This window comes from Heliangelus exortis, chromosome 4 (genome assembly GCF_036169615.1).
Source record: "Heliangelus exortis chromosome 4, bHelExo1.hap1, whole genome shotgun sequence".
Lineage (NCBI taxonomy): Eukaryota > Metazoa > Chordata > Aves > Apodiformes > Trochilidae > Heliangelus > Heliangelus exortis.
The window spans coordinates 11,354,926-11,375,478 of NC_092425.1; the positions used below are offsets into that span (position 1 = coordinate 11,354,926).

The 20,553-nt window shown below is 39.1% G+C and overlaps 1 protein-coding gene across 5 annotated transcripts in view; it reads right to left on the reverse strand.

The window, feature by feature from the left end:
* Nucleotides 1-277: 277 nt before the first annotated feature.
* Nucleotides 278-20,553, reverse strand: part of DCHS2 (dachsous cadherin-related 2) — a 116,321-nt gene continuing 96,045 nt past the window's right edge. For all 5 annotated transcript variants that reach the window (XM_071743009.1, XM_071743008.1, XM_071743007.1 and 2 more), the window contains exons 14-20: nt 16,902-17,012; nt 14,870-15,081; nt 13,244-13,395; nt 10,355-10,485; nt 8,591-8,877; nt 5,376-5,514; nt 278-3,899 (exon numbers count right to left, since the gene is read on the reverse strand). In XM_071743009.1, the coding sequence (XP_071599110.1) occupies nt 1,288-3,899; nt 5,376-5,514; nt 8,591-8,877; nt 10,355-10,485; nt 13,244-13,395; nt 14,870-15,081; nt 16,902-17,012 (3,644 nt within the window). In that variant the 3' untranslated portion in view covers nt 278-1,287. The remainder of the gene's footprint in view (nt 3,900-5,375; nt 5,515-8,590; nt 8,878-10,354; nt 10,486-13,243; nt 13,396-14,869; nt 15,082-16,901; nt 17,013-20,553) is intronic.

Genomic DNA, 20,553 nt, shown 5'->3' on the forward strand with positions numbered 1-20,553 from the left:
TATGAGCCCCCAGGGTGCAAATCTTGACATGCATGGCTAAGGAAGTGACAAAAGCCACTGCACACATGATGCTGATCCCACAAGACCCCCAGTCTGACTGCACTGCATGCTTTCCCTCCATGTGTTACAACCTACACAATATACACCCCTGTACACATCCAATCTGTAACAGCTTCCTGGACACCTATCAGACCCTTTGCTATATCTCAGTTTTTGTATGTATGATGCAGAAGACTTGTAAATATACACTGAAGAGAAACCAGAGTTACTCTAGGAATATTTTCTGTAAATTTTATTGGTCTGATACAATACACAAACATACACAGCAGTATAGGTACGTGTATGTGTCTGGATATACATACATACACAAAATGCCAGACGTGTGTTACATACAACAAACAAGGCCAGATCATCTGGTCTTGCAGAGATACGCCCAGCACAAGACAAAAGACATGGGGGCAGGCACACAAACTCTTCAGAACTGTAACACTGTCCCTACAGCTTCCTGGGGACCAGTACAGATTCTGTAATAGGTCAGAAAGACAATAGTTACCTATCTTAGATCTACTAGTAGAGAAGATGGCTGCTCTTATCTACTACTAGTGATTCTGTTTTCTAAGGGTGATTAATAATGACTCACTGCCTTTACACAAGGAGATAAACAAAAGGTATACAGAAGCTGCTAAGTAGGATTCCACAGCACAAAGATAGCTAACAAAGCCCACTAGGGAGCCAAGGCAGATGCTGAAACTGCACCAGTCCCAACAGGTTGATGGAACTCAGGGGCTGAGACATGGGAAGTCTGGATGAACACTCAAGAAAGAACTCGAGGAATTATTGCTATATTTGTTGCCCATCCCCAGTCCTACTGTGCTGACACCCCCCTCTAGTACCCTCTTCTAATACCACCACAGAAGCAGCCAGAACCCAGCAGCATGCTAATAAAGTTTTTCCACAATACAGAGTTCCTACCATTTATTTGTTACTGATGTATGTTATGAGAAAACCATCAAAATTGGCCAAGTTGGTTATCGGGCACCTGGCTGTGTGATTTACATAGGAAACCACAATTGATGAGAGCAGAATGAGAAGCCTCACAGTGTATTCTGGGAAGAACAAGTTGGGTAGTTAGCAAGTTTGTGGCTGGTTTATATCTTAATTTTTCCAACTGATGAAAACAGCATACATACCTCTGATACAGCTCTGACAGATGTATTTTGCTTGTTAAACAATAATAAAGTCCATTAAGCCATATGTTTTTACCATATACTACTGTCAGTTAATAACCTAGACCTGAATTTCCTCCTCTGTTGTAAGTTCATGGCTTGGGTCAATAAGACATGTTCCAATTATTTTCCCATCAGAAATTACAGGAGAAGCAGTGGGTGTCTGCATGGTAAGTAGAGAGAGAGAAGGAGAAAAACTGGGGGTCATGGTTGGTGGAGGGTATCCAAGATTATACATCAGGGGAGAACGAGGGTATTTTTTAAATGCTGGCCCTGATACTGTATCTGGCATTTGTGGTGGCACTGTCCTTATGCCAGACTGAGCTACTGATGTTATCAAGGGAGGAGGGAAAACAAGAGATTTCTTCTCCTTACAGAAGCTACTAATGTGCACATTTTCATCTTTCAGTTTCGCAATATCATTAAACACTGAGGCAAGGGGTTGAAATCTGGGCTCCCAGCTGAGTACATAATCCCAGTTATAACCACCTCTGATATCATCATCAGAGGTACCAAATGTTGAGAGCAAATCACACCCAGAGTCCTGCCTAGCTGACATCAAGTCACATTCTCCTGTGAGGTCTGTCATTATGTCTTTTAGTCCAATTTTCTTAAGTGTTTGAGACAGCAGCGTATGTTTGTAGGTTGTGTCATAGTCTTCTTCTCCACCTTCTCCTTTAATGGCCTGCATGCTCTCCATGCTTTGTGTGATAGTCACAACATCAGTTTCTCCAGACTGACAGGACAGCTGATCAGACTCCCTTGGGATGCCCGAATCTGGCACCCGTGAGCCACACCCGCTCAGTGCCAAGCTGCTGCTCTTTCTGCAAGGATGCTCATTGATCCTTTTGATTTCCTCATCCTCTGCAGTTTCTCCTTCAGCAGATCCGTGGCCACTGGAGTCTGAATGTCTGCAGGGGACACCTTTCCCTTCTTGGATTCCTGCTAGGCTCAGCCATTCTGCTATAGCACCCATGGGAAGCATACTGCTCTCAGTACTTCGAATTTGCTGGCAGCCCTTATCTGTGCTGGCTGAATTCCCACCAGCAGCTGAGGAGAATACAGCTTCTTTTGTCATACAGGAGTTCATCAGATCTTTCCCCTTATATCTCAGGATAAGAGCAATAAGACTGACTGTAAGCAGTAGGAACACTATGAGGGAGACTGAAATGCTAATGATCAGGCTGTATGCTGACACCATGGCATAACTCTCAGAACTGGAAACATTTACCCAAACGCTGCATACTGTGAACTTGGAGTCAATTTTGGGGCTATGAGCTCTCACCAACAATTCCAGGGAGTCATCATTTCTCTTGCTGCTGTTTTTCTTTCTGTGAACAGTGCGAGTTAAATAAATATTACCACTGGCTTGATTCACAGAAAAAAATGGAGAAGTTTTTAGCAGGGAATAATGAACAACTCCGTCCAATCCACCATCGTTGTCTGATGCTGTCACCCTGCCAAGCAACTGGCCTGCTTCATTCTTCTCAGGGAGATTAAAAAAGTATTGATCTTGTGTAAACACTGGGTCAAATTCATCTCTCCCCTCAATATCTACCTGAACTGTAATGGTAGCCAGTGAGTCACCTTTGTCTTTTGCTTGGATTATAAGACAGTACCTATTCTGGCTTTCATAGTCAAACATTTGCTTTGTATGAACATCTCCTGTCAAAGGATCAATGAAGAACATGTCACAGTCTCTAGGAGCTTCACGATGAGCCAAACATGAAGACTGGATGGAGTAGGTGAGGTGTCCATAGGAGCCTTTATCAAAATCCAGGGCACTAACAGCACACACAAAAGAAAAGGTAGGAAGATTTTCACTGACACTGCAGCTCAGACTGGGAAACAAAAACAGAGGGGCGTAATCATTGTCATCTAGGATGCTAATAAGAACAACAGAAAATGCCACATTTCTTACATCAGCTCCCCCATCTGTGGCTTGGATAATCAAAGTGAATTTCATGGTATCCTCATAATCCAGCGCTTTCACCAAATCCAGGGATCCCGTTTTCCCATCCAAGTGAAAATGTCCCCTGTCGTTCCCAGAGACGATGGCGTAAGTGACATCTGCATTGGCACCTGCATCCCTGTCCTCAGCTGAAACTCCAGCCACGTGGCTACCTACAGGAATGCTTTCTCTGACCTGAACATGGTACTCTGGGCTGCCAAATACTGGGGGATTATCATTAACATCCAGCACAGTTATCAGCACAGTAGCAGTTGAATTCAAGGAGGGCGATCCACGATCAGAGGCAAGGAGGACCAAATGGTAAGAAGCAGCAGTTTCCCTGTCGAGAACACTGCTCAAAACAAGACTGCCAACAAGTTTGTAGGATGCTTCTGACTCCATGACACTTGTTTCCACAGAGAATAAATTCTTTGCATTGCCATCAATAATAGAGTATTCAACATAGGTGTTTTCCTGTGTCCAATCATAGTCAGTGGCTGAAAATGTAAGGATGTTTTCTCCAACTGAGGCATTCTCACTCACACTGAGATTATACAGGACCCTTGTGAACTGAGGGGCGTAGTTATTTACATCTTCTATGTGCACCTCTACAGAGGTAACTGCAGTCAGAGGGGGACTGCCACCATCTGTGGCTTCTATCAGGAGCTGAATAATGCAACTTTTTTGCAGCTGTGTCACTGGTCCCGTAGCAAACACTGAACCTGATAATAAAAGAGAATTAACAAAAGCCCACACTTCACACTCGCTAAAGCAAGTAAGTCTCATTCCAAAAACTAAATTTAAATTACTTATATTTGAAAATCATTCAACTTTAGTGGTTTCACACTCCAAAGTAACTTTTTTTGCATACAGAGAGTAGTGGTTCAATGGCTCAATATCTGGATGGAGATCACTGACAACTGGTGTCCCTCAGGGATCACTACTGGGACCAGCACTGCTTTCTATCAGTGACACAGACAGTGGGATGGAGTGTACCCTCAGTAGGTTTGCAGGTGACAAGAAGATGACTGGTGCAGCTGACAGGTCTGAGGGATGGGATGACATTCAGAGGCACCTAGACAACCTTGAGAAGTGGGTCTATGTGAACATCATGGGGTCCAACAAGGCCAAGTGCAAGGTCCTGCACCTGGGTCAGGGCAATCCACCGTAGCCAAACAGGCTGTGGGAGGAAGAGGTTGAAAGAAGCCCTGTGGAGAAGGATTTGGGGGTTCTGGTGGATGAAAATCTGGACATGAGCTGGCAATGTGTGCTTGCAGCCCAGAAAGACAACAATAGCCTGGGCTGCATCAAAAGGACCCATGTTGGAATAGTCTGTTCATGAAGGACTGCACTCCATGCAAGGGACCCAGGCTTGAGCAGTTCATGAGGAACTGCAGCCCGTGGGAAGGACCCAGGTTGGAAAATTTTGCAGAGGACTGGCTACTGTGGGGGAGAACCCATGCTGGAGCAGAAAAGTGTGAGGAGTCCTCCCCTTAAGGAAGAAGGAGCAGCAGAGACAATGTGGGACGAACTGGTACCAACTCCCATTCCCCCTTCCCCATCACCCTGCGCTGCCTGGGAGGAGGAGGCTGAGAAACTGGGGGTGAAATTCAGCCTGGGGAGAAGGGGGTGGGGGGAGACATGCTTTAAGATTTGGTTTTATTTCTCATTACCCTACTCTGATCTTAACTACTGAAGAAAATTATGTGCTTTGGAGAAAAGTGTTCTCAGTTTAGAAGCTTCTAAAATACATTTAGGATTCTAGGACAACAGATGCTCTCTAAAAAAGAAATCTTAAAAATATACTGCCCAAGCTGCAGAGAAGCTCTATTAGGATAGGTTCAACTTACATTGAAAAAATACTACATATGTGCTTGAATTGAATGAACTCTAATTCACAAGCTGAAATTTTATGAATCATTGCAGAATATGCAGCAACTATGCTATCAAATCAGAGGAATGGCACCTATAGGATGCTGTGAGTAGCTGCCTCATGCATGATTCAGGGTCAAACTGACAGCTCCAGACTTTGATGCAATCAGTTCTTCAGATCGTGGCAGTTTTTAGCCAAAACTAATGTTACATTTTGGCCACCAAGGATTTTCAGAACTCAAGTGGATCACTGGTAAGGAAGTGCAACAGGACTCTCTGATTTACACTGAAAAAGCTGAAATAATAAACCAGGCTTACAGACTCACCATTCCTGGGATCAATGGAGAATCCCTCAGAGGAAGAGAGGATTTTGTAGAAAATCATTCCATTATGCTGTGAATCTCTGTCCACAGCAGAGACTGTCAGAATGATGGTCTCCATAGAAATGAGCTCTGGCAAGCTCACCTGACATACAAAGCAAAATTACAGTTTGATAGAGCTTAATACAAGATTTTGAACATTAAAATTACATTTTTCTTCATTTAATCTTGCTAAGAAAAAACCAAACACAGTTCACAGCTTTGAAAGAAGTTTCACCTACTCATTTTTTTCTAGGACAAAGCTCTAAAGAGCTGAGATACTGAAAAATAAGAATACAATATTGCCAATATTTATAGTAAACATTTAAAAGTGGTAAAATTAATCTAACTCTAGTTCATTATGACAGTGAGTTCAGAGACTCACCAAATCTCTTTTTGTCAAAGTACACAAATAGAAGGAATGCATACAGTGGGCTGCAACTGACATTGGCTTTTCTTTTCCTGCTTTCAGAAACATTTTGATTTTCTTACATGGAATACAGACTGCAGTCCCCATCTTGAGTATAAGACTAACCATTAAAAACCTGCACCCTGAAAATTTCAGCACCAGAGAGCTTAATCATCACTGGATTATTCCTAGAACTTAGTTTTTCAAAACTAGTAAACCAAGAAGTTCTCCCCTTCTTAAGAACTTCTACTATTTGAAGTCCAGATAGAGTACTTTCATGACCAAAGGTTCCTTCCACCTCATAAATCCAATTTCAAATTAAGAGTATGAGACAACTGTATGTCATAACTTCAAGTGTTACAAGTGTTAATTTAAATAATTTTAACAGAGCAATTATATATATATAATAGCCATACATATATGAAACTATTTACGAAAAAGGATAATTAAAAAAAAACTTGAAAGAACAATAAAAGGGCAAAAATTACAGGATGATGAATAGAGAACCACAAATATAATTTATGCTAATATGTTAGCATAGAGCTATGCTGTTTTGCATCAGTTAATAACCCTGCCTGTAATGTCTACTCTCATCTAAAAAAAAATAAATCCCTAGAACTTGCACAAGTAAGTACTTGCCTAAAGTATTCTTCAAAATCAGACACATATGAACATTGACAAGAACGTATGAGAAGGTTTAAAAATCACTTAATCAGTAATTGTGCATTTTAATTTTATTTTATTTCAGAATCTAGACTTTTGATTTGAAGTGAGCAATTTACACAAATCCTGACAATTAATCCTGTTCACAGGATCACTGAATGGCTGAGGCTGGCAATATCTCCAGAGCTCATCTTTGTCCAACCCTTGCTCAGAGTAGGGTCACCTACAGCAGGGTGCCCATGACTGTGTAAAGCTGAATTTTCAATATCTCCAGGGACTGACATTCCACAAACTCTCTGGGCAACCTGTGCCAGTACTCAGTCACTGCTAAAGAGGCTTTTTAAAATAAAAAGATGATTTTTATACAGAATTTCCTGTATTTCAGCTTGTGCTTCTTGTCTGTCACTGATCACCATGGAGGAGAGTCTGTCTCTGTCTTCCTGTACTCCCCCCACTAGTGTTTACCTGGATTGCTAAGATCCTACCTGTGCCTTCTCTTTTCCAGGCTGAACAATCCATGATCTAGGCTGTCTTGGACCCCAGCTCAAGCTTTGTCTCACTCCCATCCCTAGCCCTAACTCCAAGCCTTACAGGTGCTGAGCCTCACCCCAAGCTCCACAACCTTAGGGCTGACAGGGCTAAACCCTTTTATGATGTCAAGCTTGCTTTGGCAGCACATATGATCCCTGCACAAGGATGACATGCAAATTTTTGAAGAATTCCCTATTTTTATGGAGTATTTATGGGAGTGCTGGTCAACAGTAGGCTCAGTATGAGTGAGCAATATACCCTGGCAGCAAAGAGGGCAAATGGCATCAAACACAGCATCACCAGCCAGTCCCAAGAGGTGATTATACCACTGATTAATGTTGGTGTGGCCTCACAGTAAGTACTGTCTGCAGTTCTGGGACCCCTCATTTAAGGAGGTGAAGGTCCTTGAATGCACCCAAGAGGAGGGGAACAAAGCTAGTGACAGGGCTGGAGGGTAAGTCCTATGAGGAGCTGCTGAGGACTTTGGCCTTGCCTACCTAGGAGATAAGAAGGCTGAGGAGTCACCTCATTGCTCTCTACAGCTTTCTCAGGAGGGAACATGGAGAGGGAGGTGTTGCTATCTTCTCCTTGGTACTCATTGACAGGAACACAGGAATGGTTCAAAAGTGCACCAGAGAGGTTCAGACTGGCCATTAGGAAACTGCTTGGTAAAGATGGTTGTCAAAAACTGGAACAGGCTTCATTGACAGGTGACTGATGCTCCAAGCCTGTCAGTGTTTAAGAGGCATTTGTACAATGCCCTTAACAACATGCTTTAAATTGGTCAGCCTTGAACTCATCAGGCAGTTGGACTAGATGATCATCAGAGGTCCCTTCCAACTGAAATAATCTATTCAATTTAAATGTGTTCCAATTCCTTTCACCATCTTACTGGCTTATTGTGTCTGTAATTGCTAAACCAACTTTTTTTCAAAACATTCCTGGACAACTTTAACTTCTACAACAGTCCAGCAATTCAAATACTTGTCCAGAAGTCCACAAACTGAGCTCTGTACTCTCCTCAGTCCAGCCAGGGGTGTTGGGGAGGTAAAAACTCCCATCCCTCACTCCCTAGATGTGTGCCATTGCTACACAGCAGGGTTACACATTACCAGAACCTACTACAGGAACATTTGCTACACCTCTCTGGAGATGAGTAACTGAAAGGAAGAAATTGATCCCATACTAAGAGGGCCTGAGTAAACGTACCAACTTTTTTACCGTACTATTGGAAAGAAGCTCTGAACACTGAAACCATCTCCCCAAACTGTTCTGAATCATATCCAGTAACTCCCAGTGATGAATGCATGGTGTATGGAGTACAGCTAGCTAGGACACCTCTTTCCTTCTGAAGTCAGAAACCACAAACATGAAAACTGAACACTTCCCTTAGTCCTTTTAGGAGAATTCCTAGGAAGGGGTTGGGGTTGCTCTGTTTCTGCTCAGTAATAGTTTGCAGACACCTTCCTTATTAGTGTTGAAATGCATTTTTAAGACAAATATAAACAAGCACTCTTACTATTTATCATCATATACAGGAAGACATTACATATTCCTTGTCCATTTGCCACGTTCCCACCTGATATGAATCCTGAATAAATACTGGTGGATTATCATTGATGTCCAAAACAAGAATGGTGAGTTCTGCTTCTGTTTGATGTACAGAATCTGAAACTACGATTGTCAGGTTATAGACAGCAGTTTCTTCAAAATCTAATGGTTCCACCACTGTGACTACACCGCTGTGTTGATCAATTGCAAATTTAAGTCCAGGGCTTTTGTCATAAATAAAACCAAACTGAAGCGCTGGCCTGGAGTCCGCATCACTTGCTGACACCTGAGTCACAATAAAACCAGGCAGGGCATCTGAAACAATAATTTGCAGAGTGAGTTGTAACTGAAAGATGATTTTACAACTTCTGAAGAATTTGCCAGCTTTGTAATGTTGAATCTTATATATATGTAATCTTTCTGAATTAGCTTTTTCTGCATTTTGACCTTGTGTTTTAGAATAAGAGCAAAAACCAGAAATGCTATGGAAACCATAGTCGATTTCTTCAAATATTTCTGCTTTATCCCAGTTTTAATTTGGATTTTCTTTAGACTTTCTCAGATCCAGTATAGCCTAGCAACTGGTATTTCCATTGTTTTCCACAAGCATGAATTTATTGAATGCTGTCACAAGCTTCCACAAGAACATTTAATGGAGGGTTCAGTGTCCCCTGGCCTGTGTAGAACCAGCAAATGCAATTCTGAAGGTTTTCCAAAGGAAAAGAAAACCATTAGAGAGAAACATGACCTCCAGCCAGATCTATATGGCACAAAAATCTTAAGAGCTCAAAGTACATTCCTATGAGACTGAAGAACTTTTGTCATGTGTCAAATTCACAGTACCAGGGATTGCAAACTAAACCTATTAGTGATCATGTAACAAAGCCTGGAGTTAACAGAAACAAAACCATTTCCCATTTTCATGACTGGGGCATTAAGCCTCGAAAATGATAGGCAGTATCTTAAAGCAACAACTCTTAAATGACATACAAACATCTAAATAAGTAGCCAGTAGTTTACAGACGCTGTGAATCCATGACTCCCTGACTCCCTGACTCCACTGTCATTATCAGTGGAAGCTAAATTTAAAAAAGTATTAAAAAAAAAATCCCTATAAAGACAGCCCAAAATCTTTTGTTAAGAGTAAAACTGGGATTTCAGCACCTAAATCTTTGAAAATTTTCTGCTTTGCATCTTCATGCATCGCAAGTATGATGCTTGCATTTGAATATGCTGGGCTCAAGGTCTGCAAATGTTGAGGTGGCATCACACAACACACCAGACGTCTGCTGGAATGAGAACTCAGAAGGTCCTGGGTCCTGCACTCTTCACAATCATCGTCAACTGGATCAAGCTATAGAACATTTTAAAACTTAATTCAAATTTGAAAAAATTCTTTCGTCACAATGAAGTTCAAAATGTCTCATTCCAAGCAACACTGGTTTTAACACCAAGTCTTTTTATTGAAGAAAAGGAGAAATTGAAGACATCTGAAGAATATGACACTGGAGTCCAAAATGAACAGATTACAGATGTATTTCTGCAGAGCTTGTTTCTCTCTTTCTGAGCTGCCTATGTTTTTGTTCCAAACTATTCTTAAACACAGCGTCTAAAGATTGAGAATAATGCCTCTGAGAACAAAAGCAGATCACAATTCACTTTGAGATTTGAGTATTAATACAACCCATTCTCCTTTCTAATACAGTTGCTTGGTTACAGAAACCCCCAGAAGCACTGTTGCTGTCTGACAAATCCCAGTCTTAGCAAAGCTTAGCAGCACAATCACACTTACTTTCTGGGACCTCCACTTCACATAGTGGCTGGACAACTGGAGCATTGTCATTAACATCTAACACTTGTATCCTTACAATACTTGTAGCAGAAAGTCTGGGGTTTCCTTTATCAGCAGCTTGTACAACCAACCTACAATTAAAGGAAGCAGTAATTGTTGCTATTGGTCAGATACCATCAAATTATCCACCAGTGCTATAAGCAGGGTAAAAATTACAAGCTAAAAGTTCAACCCTTTCTGTCCTGCCTTGCAGCTCCTAAATTCCATCTTTCTTTCTGTAAGGTACAGATATTTGTCTGATATCACTACTTATATCAGTGACTGTCTGGAATTGTATTTTTTGTGTCTTGCAGGAAAAATGCCCGGGAGATTCTAGGTGGCAAAACCATAGCAAAATCATAAAAAAAAAGAAGGAAATGTTTATCTGCAGTCATTTTACCCAATTTCATACCAAATGCAGGTGGTTAAACAAGATGGCAAGACTCTTTCAAACAAGACATTTCTCCAGCTGGTAATTCAGAGCAGGAATTAAAACTTAAGTACTAAATTTTCCTTTGGAGGAACCTTACTCTCCTCATCATTCATAAAGGGACAACTGAAATGTGAAAACTGGCTAACAGGAAAACATCCAAAGTAATATTCAGCCAAAATGTCTGCAGAGATAGAGAATAGCCCCTTATTACATTATAAACATAAGTGATAAAGTGAAAAACCTGAATATGTTCACCATTTAACAATGGCAAAGTTTCCACTGATTTTAGTGGGACCAGCTTCTCCCTGTCAGATTAAAGGTGTTTGCCTGCACACTTCCATCTCATCCCCACATCAGGATGGGTAACAGGGGCTGCTAACAGCCTCTGATTTCCACAACCAGTGTTGCAAAGAAAACAATAGGTAACAACTTGGTAAACATGGATAAAAGGATGTTTCCTCTCTGTGGGATCTAGCATCTCCACAAAAAAGAACAAAAGTTTATTGTAGGCAAAGATTATTTAAGAAGACAGAGCCTGGCATCTCAATTAAATGATTTGTTTGCTAACTGCATCACGTCACACCATATTTTCTAGGGCCTCCCTGCAGATCTCCTGAATGCTTCATTTCTCTCTCTTTTTCTAAATCACAGTTTCTGTTGAAAGTGTCACATAGACACTACTTCCTAAATGTTCAGTATGGAATGCCAAGGCTGTAAGTAACTGCAGAACTTCCATTCCTGAACCTCACCAGCTCTGCTCTGGGTGTTGTGGTTTCTGATGCTAACAGAACACATAACTTAAATTGTAGGGTAGTATTCAATTGGTGACCATGTATAATTCCATATAGAAGGTGTATTTTTTTTAGAATGAATATTGGTAAGATATACATATGGAAATATTTTACTAAAAATAATCACTTTCTAAGGTTTCAGAAAAAAATTCTCATAAAAATGTCTCGGCCGAGGCATTAAAATTAAGGTTCTGTCAACACTTTGATTATAAGTCCTATTATAAGGAACTTAGTACTTCTGGGGATTAAAATGTTCAATTTAAATAAAATAAACAACTTCTTGAGAATCTGAAAGAAGCAATTGTAATATCTTGAAATTAAACAGGAAAACAGTTTTGAAAGCTTCTTTTGCTATTCACTTTTCACCTAACAATGTATGGCTTAGCAACTTATTAATAAAGATGAGGAATATGAAGCTTCAGATTCCTCAAAAAACCCAATCAGTTTAAGAGGATAGATTTCAAACATAAATATTGCAAAGAAAACAGGTTCCCAGTTAAAGACAGATATGAGAAATATTAATGCATCATCAACAGTAAACATCCTTCCTTCGAAGAATTTATTTCAGACACTGTTAAATTACAAGTTAGGAAAAAAAAAAGTATTATGCTATTTAAATTACTAAAGATCAGAACTGATATTTTTAATTCAGTGAAAAACCAAAAAGCAACTCCAGAAGAGCATTCTGTATGTTAAAACAAGCTACTTCCTTTAGGACACTAGTATCTAATTACACTGATATTTTAAAAAAATCATATTCTGATGATCTTTTTGATGTGGTTTTCTGAGAGTTATGCTGGTTCATAAGAATTCTGATTGGATGTTTTACAACTTTGAGGCCCCAGAGGATAGGAAAACTTGCAAATATTTTAACTGATACCACAACCGTATGGGAAAAAAAAGGTTATTTCTTCTGACACATACACAAAAATCTACTTTTAGTAGAGACTGCAATAGGTAAAAAGGGTGTAATAATGAATTCACATACTCATATTATCTCTTCAAGTTATATTTTATTTGCTTTCTAATTCCAATTATGGCATGACCTGTAAAGAAAAATTGGCATGCCCACTTGATCATATCTATTTCCAGTTTCTTGGAAAACAGGAAAACACTAATACTTAGTACAAGACAGCTTATAGACAGAAACAACTTACAGAATTATCTTTATCAGAGTATGGAGAAGAAAGTTTGAACTTCTGTTTTTAGAACTAATTTAATTAAAGGTCAGACTATTCCTCTTTTTCTTGGACTTGGTTTGAGTGCTTTTTGTGTCTCTACATTTTCATAAAAAATGTTTTGAGAGAGGGAATGCCTGTACAGTTCTTAAAAAAAGGAAATCCAGTAACTGTCATCATTCCTATAGTGAATCATCATACTCACTTATATCAGTAAGTGTTGCCACTGATTAAACAAGACTGTTTCTTCCCTAAATTTAAGAAGTATGAAATAATCCATGGTATAAATGGGCAGCTTTAGTGCTATTCTCAATGCTGTTTCTGGCTTGCACCCAGGCTCTGCAGGTAATGAATGTCAACACAAAACTATAAAATAAGTAACACGAGCAGTCTCAAGTTAAAGTGAACAAAAAGAAGAATACTTTTTCTAAAAACCTGGCATACAAACCTGTAAGATGAAGTCTTCTCATGATCTAGGACTGCATTAGTTGCTAAAACCCCTCGTGCTGAATCAATAAGAAATGTTGCATTTTCATTACCAGATAAAATTGAGTATTCAGCTTCTCCATTCAGCCCACTGTCAAGGTCACTTACAAATATCTGTTTGGGAGCAAAACTGAGATTTAACTCTAAATAGCAGAATGAGGTTTCAGGAAGAAAAAACGTATGCCACGGTCATTTATCTGGTTATTTTCCTTTTGACTGAGCAGGCTTACACAAGTAATCATAATCATCCCCCATAAAAGTGTCATGTCAAGGTCATAAAATCTGATCATGAACTGCAATAGGATGCACATTAATTCTCTCCCTGAATTATTTGAAATTCAGATACAAAAGGCACTAAGACTGGATGTAATAATTTCACACTGCTTACATTGCTATAAGATTGTTGTTAAAATACTGTCTCTGGTTAGTGCATAAAAATGCAATTTCTGAGGGGTCCAGGAATGGCCTTTAAAGTACTACTACTATACAAACAAAGGAAAAAATAATTAAATTACTAAGTTTTCAGAGCTTTCATGGAATAGTTCATTGATTACTTTTTAAAACACAAACCAGAAAATGTAAAAAGGACAGAGGCAAGCTATAAAACTAACAGAATAAATAACATTCAAGAGCAGTGAACAGGTTTCTCAAAGACTCCTCTGATTCTTTGAAGAATTGTCTTTGTATTTTTCTGGTTGCTGAACAATCATTGTAATGAGTGTGAGATCCAGAGCATAGAAGAGGCAACCATTCAGACTGAATAAAGGAAACATTATAGAATATATTCTGTCATAAAATCTTGACAGCACATCTGGGTTGACTGCCTTTTGATTTTTCTCCATTCCTGAACATGTGTTTCTCTAAATACAATGTCCATCAGTTTCTAATCACTTTGCCCTGGAGGCATTTGTAGCTTTCCATTTATTTATTCTCCAGAGGAGGAATATCTTTAGTGCCTAACATGACCCTCACTGTGACCTGACTTGCAATGCAAGAGCATATACTGAGGAAATTGGGCGTTCTTCCAGTCCAGCTGATGACTTCTTTTGCTCTACCATGGCCAGCTGGAAACACTTTTGGAGAATGGACCCATTCAGAATAAGAAGTGTTTGCACATTTAAATTGAGACAAGCTGCTCTTTAGGCATCAGATTTTCAATTGAACACTTGGGTTTGACTGTACTAGTTTGATGAGTTGAAAATATTCTTTTTATTGCTAAAGCCCTTTCAGTAGATGCATTAATGCAAGACCCAGCCTATGTTGTAACCAGAACCACAGCTTTGAATGGATTTCTAAAATACTTGTAGAGAGAAACAGAAAACAGCAAAAAAGAAAGTCCATTTGCTCAACTACTAACTAGATGGAGAAGTCTTTCAACTTAACAAACCAAAGTGAAAGATTTGAAATTTAGTCTAGCAAACAATTCACTATTTCAGATATTCAAGCAAAGTAGCAGCAACACCAAGAACCCTCTCTTGGTTTTTACAAGACTGGTCCAAAATGGAACCAGCAGAACTGTAGGCATCAACAGATCAATGAAATCTCTTTTTTTTAACTGCAGCAGGGTTTGGGAGGATTTGCATTTTACCTGTATGATGTCTGTTTTTGGATTCTGGCCTTCCCATACTGTGGCTTTGTAATAGTTCTGCTCAAATTTAGGTACATTGTCATTCACATCTTCTATGAAAACGGTGATTCCACAGAGTGCTGAATTCAATCTATTTTCAGCCAAAACTGTAAGATGTATTTTTTTCTTAACTTCATAATCAAGAAATTTTGGCTCTTTTACTGTGATTGCACCTGGTTTATTAAAACAGGAATAAAAAAATAATCAGGATGTGAAATATGTATTCAGGACAATACGCACACAAATGCAGTTATGAAGTCCCTAACATAAATGTTCTCCTTCACATTACAGACTTCCAGCAAGCTCCCCACCATGTCCTTCCTCTACCTAATATCACACCTCACATGCAAGTTCCTGTACAAATCTTGAATTTTTCACTGATTAACCACCATGCTGTCTATTTCCTAAAACAAAGTTAATTTAATTGTAGAGGGATAGAGAGGAAGAACGTGGCTGCACTACATGTGCTCCTCCACACATGACAGTGACTCAGCTGTGTCTGAAGAGACTCTTGGTCTCCATAGAATCATAGGTGGTGAAGGGACTCCAGCACAGGTCCTATGAGGAGAGGCTGAGGGAGCTGGGGCTGTTCAGCCTGGAGAAGAGGAGGCTCAGGGGAGACCTCATCACTCTCTACAACTCCCTGAAAGGAGGTTGGAGCAGGGCTGGGGTTGGTCTCTTTTCCCAGGCAACTCTCAGCAAGGCAAGAGGACACAGTCTCAAGTTGTGCCAGGGGAGGTTTAGGTTGGACATTAGAAAGAATTTCCTTACAGAGAGGGTGATCAGACATTGGAATGGGCTGCCCAGGGAAGGGGTGGATTCTCCATCCCTGGAGATATTTAAAAAGAGCCTGGATGTGGCACTCAGTACCATGGGCTGGGAACTGTGGTGGTAGTGGATCGAGAGTTGGACTTGATGATCTCTGAGGTCCCTTCCAACCCAGCCAATTCTATGATTCTATGATCAGTTAAAGTTATTGAGACTAAAAGCACAACTAGACATCCCATTAAACCTGACATGTACTTGGAAATCCATAGTCATAGTTTTTGATGTTCATCATATTCATTGGTCATAGAGTATTATACTCAAAATACATCTAAACTTCAAACACAGTTGATTTGTATGCAAATTTGGTTAGAATTCAAATTCAGTTTTGAATGGACTTCAGCATGATTCCAATGATCCCAAACCTGGGGTAGCATAAGAACCCATCTACTGGGGCTCTCTTAGCCTTTTAGGAGGCTGCTTCTCCAGGGAGACAGGAAATTGCTCAGAGTATGAGCTATTTACACAGTTTCTGTGGAAAACAACACCCATGCCATCCCAGAAACACAACAGCTATTCAGAAGGCAATCTCTTTTGTTGCAGATGTTTAGGAGCTGAGAGGCAACCAGAGTAGCAATGCCCTCTCCTAAGTGACTCAGGTCAGTGTGTAACGCACACAAGGAACGTGCAGCTCTCCTGCCTGCAGTGCCTGACTAAAGAGCAGGTGAAAGCAGCCCTGCTGCAGAACACAAAATAAATAAATGAATCAATAAATCACCAAATAAATAAACAAACTTGACTCTAAGCCTTGTCAAGGTTCACCTGAAACAAAGAGCATTAAACTCAACAAGGGTCTAATGCTTCCTCAATTAGAACTGTTTGGAAGAAACAGATCTATTGAGGTTTTGGGTAACTTCATGATATGAAACAAGACGGAGCCTCAGCCTAGATCACAAGCAGTGGTTTATTGATGCCCAACCTGGTGACCAACAGCTAATCAGAACTGGGTGTGTTAAATAGGTATAATGGTGTTCAATTTCTTTCCATATCAAGTTTATAATAGTATAGGTCTCCCCGCACCCCTGGTTTTACAACTTATTTTTTGTAACAGGAGAGTAATGTTCTGAGATACCCATTCCTTGTCCTTGTGGTAGGAACTTGCTATATTTTAGAGACCACATTAATTAAGCAACACACAGATGCTTGTAAAAAAATGATCAAAATCTACCTGTAAGGGGGTGTACAGAGAATATGTTTTCCTTGTCATTGAAGATGCTGTATTTTAGGTCTTCTCCAGTAAATTCGTGTTGATAAGCTTCTACAGTTAGAAGTGATGTCCCTATGGAAGCAATAAGACTATTTCATAATGTTCACTTTAGAAGCTTTTATTCTAATTTTATATTACTGAGATTAATAGCAGATGCACAGCCAAACACCTACCTACCAGGCTTGGTGCTTATTCATGAATTAAAACAGTAGGTAATAGAAACAACTCCTCCATAACCTTCACTGAATTACAATTTCATAGTCAAGGCACTGTTTATCCTTCCTTGCTCAGTAAATTACTCATCTGATCATAATTTTACCACCTGCCTAAATAAAATGATGAGTTTTAACTTTTTCTAGTTGCAAACTCCCATGTACCACTGGAATTAAATTTTAAGTCAAGTCATATATATTCTTTTTATTGAGGTTATGCTGTCTTTGGAGATTTAAAACCAACCATTTCATGAATTCTTTTCATGAAAATAGTCCTGGTTTTGTGCATCACAGGAATGCATGTTACCCCTGAATTACCATGAAGAGTTTGTTTCCCTCATTTGTCTGAATTTGGTTTAGATTTTGAACACTATTTTAAATAAAATGTTCTTAAAAAGTTTAATTAGCCATCATTACACACAGAGAATGAAAAGATGAAACTACGTGCATAGCTAGGTACCAATTCAAGCTGAAGCCAAATTCCATGAAAAGAGCAACAATTAATATAGAACACAAGATACATGAAATAAAAATCCTGTTTGAAATAGGGTTAGAGGGAAAATGTGGAACTGCACACATCATCCTGCTCAATATAATCACATTTAACAAAAATGCAGCAAGTTTACAAAGCATTATTAAGACTTCCAAATAATTGTTCTTTTAAAGTGAGTTATGCAATCACTTAGCATATATGACAACTCAATTTAATGTATTTTAATTATTTAATTGTAATTCATTCCATGTGACTGTGATGGAGTGAGGTTACTTTGCAACCTGAACTCTTCCAAACAGCACCCCAGACAGACAGGTGGTTTATTACACCACAAAGGGGAGGCTGTTCACATTCAGTGTCCTGGATGTTGGACAAAAGGACTTTATCTTTAGTGCAAAAATGAGAAGAAACATTAAAACTATCTGCTACCTTTTTATTTTAGCATTGTTACTAAAGCAAAACTAGACCAATTTTGACAGATTTAATTTTCTGTACTGGTCAATATAGTTGTAAGATATTTACTAGCAAAGTTCTGGAAGTAAGGTCCAACTATCCAACAGGTGAAGAATGACATGAACAGTGTACTGTTGGGTTTTTTAGGAACTAAAACAGGGGGTTGTAGGTTGAACTTTCATTGCTGAGTAACTTTGATTTACTACAAGAGCCAGGAAGGGCAACCATTCACTGCATTCTCAGAGCAGAGTTAAAGATCAGAAAGAAATTCAAGGTCTGAAGAATGTTGCTTTTTCTCTTCTCACACTGGCAGCTGCCTTTTTTGTTTCTTTCCTTGCATGTTTAAGAAAAACTACCAGAAATAAAGGAAGTAGCAGCATTTCTACTCGAATCCATATTTCTCAGGGGTTAGGTTAACATATTGTTGCTCTGGGTTCTCAAATCCCAGTCCTTGAAGTTTCATATTTTTCACATCGTTAAAATTGTTTACAACTTCTCTCTGGCAGAGAACAAATTTCTGATACCTTTCACATAAAATTATTCCTTGAAATAGTGAATTTTAATAGTTTGTTGTCTAAAAAATACCTCCAAACTCCAAGGTCTGGTGTGACACAAAGAGGCCCTATGGAGACAAGTAGAAAAACACAACACCCATCTGCTGGAGCTCACAACTTCCAGTTATTCTAAAACTGCTCCAAGCAGAGGTCACAAGATGTAACACTTAACCTGGGGATAATCAAGAGAAAGGTGGCTTCCTGGCTGCAAGGCACTGAAATGGCAGGATGAGGATGGGATCAGCACTGAAGCAAGTAACAAGGGGGCTCAGAATCACAGCAGAAAGCAGGCAGAATGGCTTGAAATGCAATCCAAATCAACTACTCCCCTTTGTCATCTAATCCCAGTTCATCCTTACAAATATTTCTTGAGACCTCTTAATTGCTCAGGAACTAAAAAAAGTAAATGAGCACAAGGACTAAGAGATTACTTGAAGAATAAGAGGATACATATTTTATAGCTATTAGGAAAAAAACAGAGCAGTCAACAAGTTTTACTGATGAATCTGTCTCCAAAGAGGTGCTATGCAAACAACCATCCACAGGAAAGCTCAGTGATTAATAAAGATTTCTTACCCTCTGGGGACTGCAGTGACTTGATTATTTATTGACTGGCTTCTAAGTGCCTGTTGTAATGCAGTTTATAATATTTAAAGATATTAAATATTTAATATTAAACAAAAAGTAGAACAATGGGGTTTTCTGAAGGTCATGAAACTTGAAGGTCAAACACTTAGAGAAAATTTGACCACAAGGACTAATTCCTAAGGCACTCACCCAACTGACGAATTTAATTTACATTGTAACTAAGGATGCTTGGCTTTGGCTTTCACCATTTATACTATTCAGATTTTTTATTCTCATTAAAATAAACTTAGAGTTTTACCATTCTATTAGTTAAGGTAGAAATAAAATCAGGAGGAAAAGCCACATTTATTAATACCAGTTCTACAAATAATCAGTATGAAATGTAAGGCTCTGCAGGACTGAATACACTGGTACTATTCATACCAGGACACCAGGATCACATATATCCTCTAAGCTAACTTCTCTAAGAGTTTTAATTATAAACATGCTTTTCCCCCCACTGAAATGTAAAATATTCTATATTTATGTACGATTATATAAAGAAGAAAATGCTACAAACAGAGCCAAAGCAGTATTAATATTTGGTAAAATTTCTCATACTCTCATAAGAATATGATCTTCTTAGCAAATAGACTTTTATTAAATATATAAACTATATATATATATAAAACTATATAATTTTAGGATGAAACCCTCCTGTTTACCCTGAAGCTTTGCTAAATTTCCTTTAATCAAAACAACTTAAACCGAATCTTATTTATATTTTCTATAGACTGAATGGGAGAACCATCTGACTGTGACTTTCTGTTACTTCAGTTCCTTGGGGCATTTCCACAATTTCAGGCTGGATTGTCTAGCCTGATGCATGAAAGTGTCTCCACTTAAAAAATTTCAGGATCAGATTAGCTTATCTATTGCCATAAAGCTTTGAATTTTATTTTCTTTCTTTGAGCAAATACTTGTTTCCTAACAAAACTGATCTTCACTCATTTTTTTTAACTAAAAATTTAAATGCAGTTTAATCCCATCTCTCCTGAAAAGACCTGAAAGCCCAGGGCCTTGACCTTGCTCCTCTGTGAAACCCAACAAAGATGTTCTCACAACACTTTCTGAGAACACAAGCCTGTTGCAGCAATGGAGAGTTAAAACTGAGAGCCTCTGGAAACATCCTGATCTCTCCACTTTCTGGACATTTAGGATGGAAGGCCCCACACATCACAACAGTTGACTCTCAACAGGAAGATCAGTGAAAAGACACAAAAATGAGATGAACACATACTGCTGAGGCATTTGAACTGTCTCTTCTGGAAGCA